The following is a 13,085-nucleotide window of genomic DNA, read 5'->3' as shown; positions in this document are numbered from 1 at the left end:
ATGCTAAAGTTTTACTTCTATTCCTGGTCGACAGCAACCCTACCCTTGAGAGTGTCCCACCATCTGCAAGCTCGAATTGTCCTGATCCAAAACCGTCATTTCTGGCAGACTTTAAATGGATGCTGAGGTGGAGCAATATGCTCATTACACAAAACAAAAATGGGCATGTGTGAATTGAGGAGATGACACCATCATTTCCCAAACACTATTTTACACGTCAGCACTGATAAAAAAGTAATCTGAGTTTTGATAAATAGAAGCTGTTTAAAAAAATCTCGGTTTAAGTTACTTAAAACTCCATATGTGCGTGAACGAGAGGCCAGAACATCGAGGAAAATATTTGTTTACAAAAATATCAATATATGTGTAGACATGGTCTACAGTCTGCTGTCATCAATCAAGCTTACAAAGCAGCCTCCCAAAACTACACTACCCAGACTACTCTGCACTACTCTGAAGGAAGAGATTTCTTCATCTACACCCTTTGCCCCCTTTAATGTGCCAGCATGGTTTTACAGGTTTATGGTCTGCTGCCTATTAGAGATTATGACCAGACTGCTAAAAGCAGATGAGCTGGCTTTACAGTGTTCCTCACAATACGATCACAGAACTGAGTACGGCCATGACTGCATGGAGGAAACATCACAATAAAAGAACAAACATAAAATGATGTCATATGGAGGAGCGGGAAAATGTCCTACTGAAATATGTTTCAACAAAGCTTTTAAAACCTCACAGATTTGTATGCTTTCTTTTTAAGACAATTTAGTTACAGTCTGTCTTTTTCTAATTGTACATCAAAGATGCTGTAAAAATTAAAGTATTTTTCAACATATTATATGAAGTGGAACTAAAACCGCAAAACTGTTAAAGCTTTCCGCTTGGCAATGTCTGCAAACTGAGCAGTGAACTGAGAATGACATGTACAAGACACAGACAAAAAAAATCCAAAAAGTTTGTATGGGTGTGTGTGTAGGGAGAAAAATAAAGACGCAGAGAAGCATTGTCGGCCTGTGTATTCATTAAATGCAAAAAGCTCAGAGGAAAGTCGATAAAGAAGCTGTTTGGCGTATTGTGCGGTTTGCGCGGTGACACTTGCCAAGGTCACCCACCACAGTATTTGCTGCATCACCATAACTCAAGACTAATCACAGTACACACACACACACACACACACACACACACACACACACACACACACACACACACACACACACACACACACACACACACACACACACACACACACACACTAGTCTCATTACCCTTGGTTATTTATGAGCTCAACCATGTGCCCTCTTCTGCGATGTCCAACCTCAGCACCTTCCGCAACATCTTATTTTCTCTCAATCATTCATTTTCTCCCCTCTCCTCCATTCTCCGCCTTCTCCTACAAACCACTCTTCCACTCTCTTCCTTTTTTCCACTCATTTTTCCTCCTTCCTCCCCTTGTTCTAGTTTTTAATAATTCATCTTCTGCTCAGCTCCCCCCTCAGGGAAAAGCTCCCACTGTCACAGGCCAGGACCATTAATCAATCCCTCCTCTCTCTCTCTCTCTTTCTCCCGCTACCTCTCTCAGCTCTTAACCTCCCTTCTCTCCCCCATTTCTCCTCTCCACACTTCTCTTGCTTTCCATATCCTTTTGCGCTTCTCATCTGTCATGTTTCTGTCCATCACTTATGTTTTTTATGGTCTTATCTGCCCCCACTTGTCATTCTCCTCCTCCGCTGCGCTCTTTGATCTTTTGAGACGCCCTCTCCTTCGCTTAAACAGCGCGCTGCTTCTTTATTGGCATCTTCTTCCTCCCATAGCGTGCCTCTTGTGCTATGAGGTAGGGAACAAACGTCTTGTCTACACTCATTCATTATTTGTGATTGTGCACTGGTAGAGAACTAATGAAAATGTATTATCTAACCCTCTCATTTAACATCAACAAATGAATACAGGCAGGATTTAAAACATTAATTCCATGCATAATTACTAGTGATTTAACTATAGGAATATAAGCATATGGACAAGAACAATCTAGAAAACCTAACATCACGGCCATCAGCGATTAAACTATTTGGGTTTTTTCTTGTTCTCTTCTCTGTCATTGCTCACCCTCTTGGACTGTGAACAGCTGGATTGACCTTCAAATGCCTTTCACTAGCATTTAAACCTCTAAAACCCAAGAAAATTAGTTTTATTTCTTTCAAAAATACAGGAAAAAAAACATAATGAGCAACTTGGTGAGAGATGTCCCGCAAACTGAAAATTAAAAAAAAAACAAAAAAAAAAGGTGACAAGGAAATGAGCTTGGCTTAGCTGAGGAATTACTAGATATGATCAAAAAACGAGGGAAAATGTCCAAAATGTCTCCCAATTACATGTAAAATTATGTTACGGAAAAGAGAAAAATACTAATTTTTAGCACTCTATTGAGTACATTTTTTTGTTTTTTCAACCTTTCTTTTTTGTGCTTTTTATCAGGTAATTTTCTTGTAACTTATCAATTCCTTGCTAATTTGGGGGGCCAGTTGCTTGCCGCCTCTTTCCCCTGATTTTGAAAGAAATCAAGCCAATTTGCCCAGGTCTCACCTTCTCCATCTCTTGTATTCTTCTGTCTTCTCTTTCCCCAATCTTAACATACAGCCTGTAGAGTTCCTCCCCGTCTATGCAAAGCTGTACACTCCTGTCTGCACTGCCTCTCATGAGGAATCTTTCTGTCACACACACACACACACACACACACACACACACACACACACTCACACACACTCACACACACTCACACACACTCTGTTGTCATGTCTAGAACATCTTATCAGATTTAACTCGCATACTCTCCGGTCTGGAAAGTGTTTCCTTCTCTCTCTATTGTGGATAATCCACTAGCATCGAAGTCAACACAACCACAACACAGGCATTCAAACACTCACACACACACACACACACACACACACACACACACACACACACACACACACACACACACACACACACACACACACACACACACACACACACACACACACACACACACACGCACACACGCACACACGCGCGCGCACAAGCTGGTGAAGCAAAACAGCATCCAAACAAGAAACTCAGGCCTTAATAATGTCAAATCTTGACTACTGCTCAGCTCTTGGACAAATGCTATAGAATCCATGATAAATAAATTACAAATGATACAATGAAGAACTGCCCTCAAGTTGTATGTTGTAATCTTTCGACAAATGTGGTTAAAATGCACAGAGCTCTTAAGTGGTTGCTGGTAAAAGACAGATTGCTCTATTCATTACTTGTTTTTATAACAAATATCTGCATTCCAAAACTCCGGACATATTGTATCAGAACTTATCACTCAGTGCAGACAAACATAACTACACTCTGAGACACGCTGCTGGAGGTGACTTCACATTGCCTTAAGCAAAATAAATCAGCATAATAAATACATTATGAAAAGAACCAGTAAAATGCAATTCCAATTATTTAAACAAATTAACAAAACACAGGACCCAATCAGGTTTTAGACAACAGAAATTGGTTGCACTCGTCAAATATGTCAAAGCAGATGTACTTTGACTTATATTATCATTATTTTTTATCTTGTCTTGTTGAAATTATTATTATTATTTTGTTTTTATTGCTACATGTTTTGTTAGGTATGTTAAGCGCTGTATATGTTAAGAATATGTGCTGGACCCCAGGAAGAATAGCAGCAGCTATTCTGTAGCTAATGGGGATCCTAAATAAAACATGAAACATACGGCAGCAGCTACAGACAGAGAGAGTATTACCATGCCTGCAGGAGGAGTGGTTGCACGCTTCCTTCCTTCTGACGCCCCGCTTCTGGAGTTGCTGGGCGTGTGGTGGGGGAGCAGAAGCAAGGTTACCGGTCAGGATGATGCTGTCACGCCGTTTCCGCTCCTCATGTGCTCCTCTGTCACTCTGGCCACTGCTCTACGAGAGGTTATGCTTCTGACAGATGGAGAAACAGATAGAGAGCAGGAGGGGGAGAAAAGGATGGAAGGTTGATCAGTGTTTCGACAACTGCAGGAGGGAGAGTCAGGAGGAAAATGAGATGGTGCTTCTTTTCTTAAAAGGCAAAAAGCAAAGCAAAGGCAGTAGTAGTTTCAACCCCCATCACATGTAACCTGCATCTGTCTAATCCTGCAGAACCCAATTCCACCCATGCCTTCATTTTCAACACCCAATTCTCCTTCTGTCTCTCACACTAACGCACACACACACACGGTTTTCTCAGCAGGGGTGCAATCTCTGTCCTTGAGTAAAAGATCTGACGGAATGGCTGATCGACCCATGTGGAGATAGACATGTGGACACACATACACACACAAGCACACCCACACAGGCCTTCATTCATTTTTCATGAGCTGGCACGGGTCTGAGGGAGGGGGATGTAAAACAAACATGTTCTTGTTTTCATACACTAGGTTACACACTTAAGCCTTACACACCCTCCTCCATTCACACGCATGCACCCACACGCACACACACAGACACACGTATGTGCACACACAGACACACAGACACACACACACACACACACACACACACACACACACACACACACACTAGCTGAAAGGCTACATACAGAACCACAAATCAGTAAGGGTAGGAAAAAAATTGATCAATTTAAGTCTCACAATTTTTCTTTTTGATCATTTTTTAAATGCCTGAATAGATAAATAATACAGCTATCCCAGCATAAACACCCAGGAAATCTAAAAATAATATAGACCTGCAATTTACAATTATTTTCATGATCAATGAATCTAAAAATTTGCTTATAGATCAACTAACTAGTTGTTTTGTCTGTTAAATATCTTTTTTTTTTTCCAGAGCCTAACGTGACATCTTTTAATGACTTGTCTTATCCGACCACAAGTAAAAAACCCAAAGATATTCAGTTTACAATTAAAGTTAAACAGTGAATAAATGCAAGTTCTCACTTTGAAAAAGCTGCAATCAGCAAACGTCTGATCAGCAAACATGTGGAACTAGCGCCCAAGTTTTGGTCTATGATAGTTTTAAATCTGGACATCAGCAAATTGTCCCAGTCCGACAAATGAGTATTTAAATGAGATTTTACTGAGTCAACAGTACAGTACACTGTTTCTACAGTGAGTCCATACCATTGCAATCATCAATGTACACTGACATTTCCCACCACTTTATGGAAGAAGCAATGACAAAATTGTGAAATAAATTATTATGTATAACTCATTAGTCCTGTGTACTTCTGCTTCATCCAGTGATGAATGGTAGAGGGACTGAAAAACCTCAGAGTCCGACTCAAAATTATAATGTTTAGTGCTTGTCGAGAGCCCGACCACTGTTCTTCAGAGTGCTCCTTCCAGTACAAATTGTGACAGTAATGGTTCTAACCTTATCTCTTCCTGGCTTTTATTCCTTTCAGTGAACAGAGGTGACAGTAAAATAATAAAATAGATGTAAAGACTCTATAGAACCCAGAATACTGAACAAAACAAATTATCGAATGCCAGTAAACCAACTAATCTTTACGGTTTTCCTTGCCTCTCATAGCAACTTTGTGATTTTCTAAAAAGTAAATTAAATGTTATTTTTGAGCTTCAATGAAGTTACTTGTGACTTCAGCTCATCTTTGGGCTCCGTAGAGAAAACTAAACATCTGGTGCTGCTATGAAAACACGGGCCAGTTTTATCAGTGTGGAGTGAGCTGTGGTGAATAGATACACAACGTTCCTATTCACAACATGAAATGTCAACAGTATCACCACTGACAGTAAACAGACGCATCTGGTCATAGTCAAACCAGAGCAATGACATTTATAGAGCAGTGCATGTGTTCACACCAGCGTGTATGAGCTGATTTCTCAAAGGTCTACCAGCTTTAGAGGTTGCCTGTTCAAGCAGGTGTGTGAAAATGCAGCAGTAATAATTTCATTAATTCTGAACAGTGAAGTTTTTCAAAATACAGAGATCAAAACAAAGCAAAATAGAAGGGCACTCAGACAGTGCACACCTCTGTCAAGGGCAAATTACCTATTTGCAATTTCAACAAAAGTAAAAGATAATTTGTCTATGCTCACAGTGATTTGGATCTGGTCCATTTTTTTTTGTTTTGCCCACACTAGACCCTTCCACCATGTTTTATGAAAGTCACAATTGTATCTGTTCAGTAATCCTGCTATCAAACAACAAAATGAACCAAAATGAATATATGAATATATGATGGAAATAATGGGGCACAGAAGCATAGAAACCGATATTTGGACCCACTTCATTTGTAATGTTGCAAAGAGTGATTCTTTTTTACCTTTACTCAAGTCACTTAAATCTCAATTAAGCACAAAAGTTTTCGTCAACTAGATTTGATATCTATAATAATAAAAATAATGATAATATAATAATATTTTTTCTAGTTGTTCCTTGTATAAAATATCAGTTTTTACAGAACACAAGGTGACGTCTTTAAATGTTTTGTCTTGTGTGCTCACAGGTCCAAATCTTAAAAATATTCAAGCTATGGTGAAACACAACAGAATAACAACAGCAAATTCTCACTTTGCAGTAGCTGGAAAAAGCAAATGTCTGTCATTACTGGAAGACTTAAATCAAGTGTCAAAATAATTATAGATAAATCTTCTGTTGATTGCCTAATTGTTTAATCAAAAAAAGAAAAAAAACACCCTTCAATATTAAAACTATGGTGCCAGAGCCTCATTATTTCATTTGAGTTTGATCTCTAAAACCCATCATCTCTGAGAAATTAGATGAAGCAGCCACTGCACTGATATGACAGACATTAATAAGGCAGAATCAAGAAGAAAGTGCACATACATCTATTAAAATCCATCACAGACTGTATCCTGCTGCTGTACCTCGCAGAACTACCACTGGCATCGTCTCAAATGTGTGGAGGATCTCATCACCTTGAGTATACTGTTCATACATCCAGGGCTCTATCTGGATGCTGTCAGGGGACGGAAAAGATAAACACGCACATGACTGTTGGTCTGCTCTGGAGTAGGCCTGCTGGGGGATTAAACTGTGGTGAAGCTGCAGCCTCTCAGTGAAAACTCAGTGGGAGCAGGAGAACAAGAGAAGAGCGAGATAGAGAGGCAGTGAGCAGTTAGAGAAAAGACGGATAAAAACGAAGAGAATTGTAACTGTGCATGAGCAGGAGCAACTAAAGCGGGCAAAAGAGGCAAAGAGCGAAACTATAAGGAGGATACAAAGTGGTGTAAGGGGACAGAGGGGAATCGGATAAACAACGGCTGATATTGAGCTGGCCCCTCGGGCGAACAGACTCCACCAGAGGCTGCTCCTCATTTTCTCTCCAGGTCTCCCTCTATCCGCTGGCTGCTGGCCTGCCACAATGGCAATTACCTCCTCAACACACCTGGCAGTGACAGTGTCTGTGTCTATGCACTTGTGTTTCGCCAGTTACCTTACAGCCAGTGCTCTGTGCCTGAGGGGGGTAAGCTCTCTTCCAACACGGCTTGGCCACTTAGGACTGTATGCACATGATTATAGCGCGCACACACACAGACACAGACACAGATGCAAACACCCTGCCAAGAAGCATAATAACAACGTGCCAGCCCCCATTCGATTCTCATTATCAGAGCAATTCAGAGATAAACAAAAACACCAATCCCCTGTCTTTGTTTCTCTCTCATGGCACTTTCCTTCTCATTTTCCTTTAATTAAAATCATGTGTACACGAATGAAAATACACTGCACATAAAAAATGTAACAGAACAAAAATAGAATGCTGTTTGAATCAAAGCTTTAATGATGCCCTGGATCTCCACAACAACAATACGTGGCCGACAGTATGCCCACCCTCCTCTGGCTCCCATTGGGACAGAGGGCGACTGAGGGGACTGTGCTACATGCATGGCCGCGTGTCGCCTGTACGAACTGGGGCTGCCTGCTTGGTAATAAATCCTCTTGTGGCTTTGTGTTTCTTGGGCTCACACTAACCAATTATTACATTTCTCCACCTCTCCTTTTGTACGCAACCCACCAGTAACCATTCTCCATTTTCCTCTTCTTCTCTCTTATTCGCACTGTCCTGGTAGGTCATTAATGTGTGATTTTGTGTTTTTCTCTAGAGAAGGAGAGGAGAATGAGGGGGAAAACTGGCAGAGGCCCTGCCTCATTAACACCGGGGGTGGCACATTAGCATGTGCGCGCCCATGCACGCATGCACACACACACACACATCATCACCTCAATTTGGTTCCATAGTTATTGAATATATTTCTTCTATGGTTTAAAGGGAAAACACACACACACACACACACACACACACACACACACACACACACCTGTGTTGTGTCCTTCCAGCGCCAAGAGTTGCTGATAGCATCCCGTTTTCCCTACAGAGATAAAAGGAATCAGGCAGAGGATAAAGAGCGAGGGATGGGAAGTGATTGAAAGATGGAGGAGAGATAGCAGAGCTGGGGAATTTGCTGAGATGGCTCTGAGCAGCAATTTACACCTTTCTCATCTGATAACCATCAAATAAGATGCACGGTGGAAAGAGACAGAGTGAAGGGAGACAGAGGATTGACAAAAGCCAGAGTCTGCTAATTAGTGTTGGAGGAGCTTATTTTCACAATGTGTTCCCTTTTACAGTTTTGATTATCTGCTTAATATTGTAATCAGATTATCAGCCGTTAGTCTTTAAAATATTTTAGACAAATGTTTAATAATTACAGCACAGTTTAGTGTTTCATCTACCAGCCACGGTGCCAGCAGGATACCAAAATTCAAGACACGCTGTCATTATTTCGCCGCTGAAAGGACCTCCACTAATTACACGCCAGAATAGCTGGAGGATGGATCTAACATTACAGCCACAACCAAAATGTGCTGGCACTTCATAAAATTATGAATTCTAAAACACCAAATTAGTATTTTTTCTCTGTTAGGGTGTTTTAGTGAACCCCTAAACTAATGATCTACTGTAAAAACCATCTGTAGTGTGATTATAAACAAGAAAGCCTTTGGCCCCGTCCTGGGAAAAAGTTTACTGCTCCAGTTTTTTGGAATTAGATCTCATCTAACACAAAAAGGTGAGTCCAGTGATTTACTTTTTTCAAGCGTGCATCAACCTATGTATATTACTCCCACCTTGCTATAGTTGGTCTGTACAGCACATAGACACACACACACACACACACACACACACACACACACACACACACACACACATACAGTAATATGCATTTACAGCTGCAGAGAATTATTAAGAATTATTTTTATTTTTATTCTGTAGATTGTTTTTTGATTTACTGTATAGCATATCAATGTCTTTAGAATATGGACTTCACAATTTCACCAGTGCCCAAGGTGATGTTTTTGAATTTCCAGTCACCAGAAGAAAATATTGGCATTGTAAGTTTCTGCAACACATACTATGTTACATAAATATCATATCAACACTTCCAAAGTGCCATAGTTCATGTATATGAGCTGATGTCTCATCAAGTGAGAGGAGGAGGGAATGGTGGATGGTGTACCACCGAAGCAAGAAGGCTACCAAGCAGCAGACAATAGAGGACCGCTGTTCGAAACCATCCATGGTTTATAACAATAGGTGATTAAATTTCCAGTGGTGTTTGTGTTGACAACTAAGGGGTATATCTTTAAGGCGACGCTGGCATATGTCCAGCCCTAATTGCTGACAAAAAACAGATTTTTTAAGCCAAAACACTTTCTTTTACGGGCCTTAACCAATGTTTTTTTGTACCTAAACCTAACCACACGTTAACCACAATGTTGTCATGAAATAAATCTGAAATGTATAGTTTTAATATATTCTCTATGTATAAAACTAACAAATATAACATATCTGTGGTTTGCAGAGACATACATTTCCGACTTTTATTTTGGCAATCTGTTTCTGTTTGCAGCTTCCAGAGTGCAAAACTACTAAGTTAGCGTGTGGGATTTAGTGGCATCAAGCGACCTGCTCCATATAGATATAAACATCTCATTATTAGGTAAAAAAAACCACAACAATTCTTATCATGTTTTTCTTCTCTTTCTGAACCAATACACTTCTATGGAGCAGACCTCTATGAAGCTAAACTTGAACAGGTGTAAATATGGGTAATATTTCTGGCAGTAAAGTCTGGGTGTTATTCTTAAGTTATTTCAGAGCATTACTGTTGATTTTTCCCCTGCAAAGGTATTTTTGCTCTCCTGAATAGTTTTCTCACCAATGCTATTTCTGATCCATCATATTTAAACATTCATCATACACCTGAAAGGCTGTTTCAGAGTGTGAGCAGCCTCTATGTTATATTAGTACTGACTTGTGTGTGGTTGGCTCGGGGGGCTACTGGTGCCATAATGTTTGCATCTGGGAAAACATCTGCAAAAGTGTGTGGTAATGAGCTGGACAAACACCCAGACCAGCAAACACAAATAATGAAACTCATAGGAGGCGGAGGCAGTGCACAATAAACAGAATGGATGCAGAATCACGTTCCCATACACCTCTCTAACCACCTCTGTTGTGAAGAAGCATGCATTGTGTAAAAATGTGCTGGCTGGTGCCTGTTGGCCCGTCTGTGCTGGAATGAGACAGCAGGACAGAGACAGATGGAGAGACAACCAATAAGAAACATAATGTTACAGGAAGGTAAGGGCAGAGATATAGATTGGAAAATACAGAAGTTCAATTTTGACTGCAGAACAGATGGTATAGAAAAGCTCACATGTTCAAAGGAGAGTGTAAGAAGGGTTAAGTCTCTGTTCTTATATGAAAATGTAAAAATGCATGACTTTGGATGAAAATATTATCTACAAACTGTATTTCTTTCCATGTCTGTTTCTCAAATAAATTATGTTATTCAAGTCCTTTATCTCTTCCAACCATCTCATTTCCTCATCAGTTTCCTTATTTCCATTCTTTTTTTCTTTAGCTCCTTATAGTGCTGCAAACACAGCTGTTTAATAGATTAGACTGCAATTATGCTGCCTAAAATAGAAGAAACTATGATTTGACTGAAATCTGGGCTAGAAAACCCAGGGCTCAGGGTTTTTCTTTTGTTGCCACGAGAGTAACTGTGCGCAAATAAAATGTCTCATAGTTTTTTCTCAGAGTAGGACCTTTGACTTTTAAAACACATTAAGGGTTGCTACCATTCACACATGGAAAGAAACAAAGACTGCCTGCCAAACAAAAAAATCACCAAGGCATAATGGCAATGGCAACTATTACAAGCACTACAAACTAAGGATCTTGAGTACCTAATTTGTACGCCACTATTCATTCTATGTAACTGCTACTTGTGAGCATATCTTTTCTATATATTTTTGTACTATTCAAAATGGGTAAAACTTTAGTTCATTGTAAAGCTGCATGCACTGTATTGCATTGATCACTATGATTAACTGTCAGTGTAACTCACTGAAAATGTGACACTAAATATTGCAGTTCTATGCAGCCTTAGGTTATGAGGGCTTTTCCTTTCCATAATCAACTGCTTCCCTTTCCAGAAATAAACAATGATTTCTTCCTCAGATAAGAACCTAAGTTACTTTCCAGATAACAGAAAATTCCACATTTACATACTTTTCAAGAATTAAGGAAGTATTTCCTTCACAGATAAGAAGACATGTCAAAAAGAAGAAAAACACAACAACAGTAGTTACAGTGTGAAAGTGGCCAGCCTATCAGGAGCTGGACTGGGATTTGTAGTCCAATGAAAGTGTAAAATTTGAAAAACTGAAGACAAATAGAGGAGGGCAACCTTTTGGTTAGATACACTGTTCTCCTTATGGTTTTAGGGCTAGAGGCAAAGGTTGGACACTCTGACCCTGACTGTTCTTGTACCATGTGGTGTGGAGCCCATTTATACATAACTGAAGGGTTGAAGGGTCCAATGGCACTACTGTGGAAGATGCAGTCAGCATGCCCTGTAGCCAAAGGAAGAGGCTGTATTTCACGGAGAGTTGAGAGACATGTCCATAAACTGCTTCCTGACTGAATATAAGGTTGCCTTTGCTACTGTGAGGCTCTACTGGTTCACATAGCAGAAGAGGCTGTGCTTGATTGCTCGCTCCTGAATGGTGGAAATAATCAACCAGTCATCAAAATATGAGAGGAATGCCGGGCCAGCAGTGATGACAGCGTGACTACCAAACACCTCATAAATATTAGAGGGGCTTGGGAGATCTACTGTCCTCAAATGGAGGGTGTATGTGTAAATGTACACATGCCATTTAAGGTGACAGAAACAATCCAGTCCCTGTGAGCACAGGCATACACACATATTTGAAAGTAGCATCAGGGTGTGCAAAAGTTTTAAAAACTACTTTAGCCCTCTTATGTCAAGGATGACTTGACAAATACCTGGAACTGAAGTGATGAGATTAACCATGATTGTTTGTAAGACAGCAGGATGGAAAAACAATAACTTCTCACAACCTCGGATTAATGAGACCTGAGGGGCAAATTCTTGGGTTATGACCTACTAGCAATAGCAATAAACAAGCAAGCAATGCTAATTTGGCAGTAGATTGCAAGGAACATTGAGTGGTCCACTAGTGAGAGGCTCCTTTAAAGAAATACTTCACCCCCTAAATGACCATTTTGTATATTGTTTACTTACTCCATGTACTGTATTTTAAATTCCTGAAGAAAAGTTTTCCACACTTATGTTCACAGTGAATGAAGAATCCAAAAAATGAGAAAATTCTTGGTGATTTGAAGTCATTGACAACCACACTTAACAACAGCAAAACTATATCAAAATAGCTGTTTAAAGCTCTTACACAACTTGTGAAGTACAACACAAGCCTCATTTATCCAGCTGTATGCTCAGTACTTCCCACACAGCCCTTTGCAATAGGGAACCACACTACAAGTAAAATTTATCTATGCTCTCTTCAAAGCCAGACTCCATTGACAAAAACAATCATACTTTGCTGAACAAGGTGGCTGCTGGACTAACACTGCCTTACTGTTAGTTAGTTTATTATTTTTTGATTTTGGTGTTTTAAAGGGTTAGTTTGAAATCTGCAAAGTCACAAAACAACTCAGTAAACTATCTGACTGAGGCAGGGTC

General features: G+C 40.0%; 1 protein-coding gene across 3 annotated transcripts in view; it reads right to left on the bottom strand.

The window, feature by feature from the left end:
* Nucleotides 1-13,085, bottom strand: part of strbp (spermatid perinuclear RNA binding protein) — a 104,287-nt gene that overhangs the window by 43,496 nt on the left and 47,706 nt on the right. For all 3 annotated transcript variants that reach the window (XM_088070777.1, XM_088070776.1, XM_042508862.2), the window contains exon 3: nucleotides 3,786-3,966. In XM_088070777.1, the coding sequence (XP_087926903.1) occupies nucleotides 3,786-3,788 (3 nt within the window). In that variant the 5' untranslated portion in view covers nucleotides 3,789-3,966. The remainder of the gene's footprint in view (nucleotides 1-3,785; nucleotides 3,967-13,085) is intronic.

Source organism: Plectropomus leopardus, chromosome 20, assembly GCF_026936395.1.
Source record: "Plectropomus leopardus strain MGB_pleo_1.0 chromosome 20, ASM2693639v1, whole genome shotgun sequence".
NCBI lineage: Eukaryota > Metazoa > Chordata > Actinopteri > Perciformes > Serranidae > Plectropomus > Plectropomus leopardus.
Note: the sequence above shows the minus strand (reverse complement) of the source record. Positions and strands in the feature narration are given on the sequence as shown.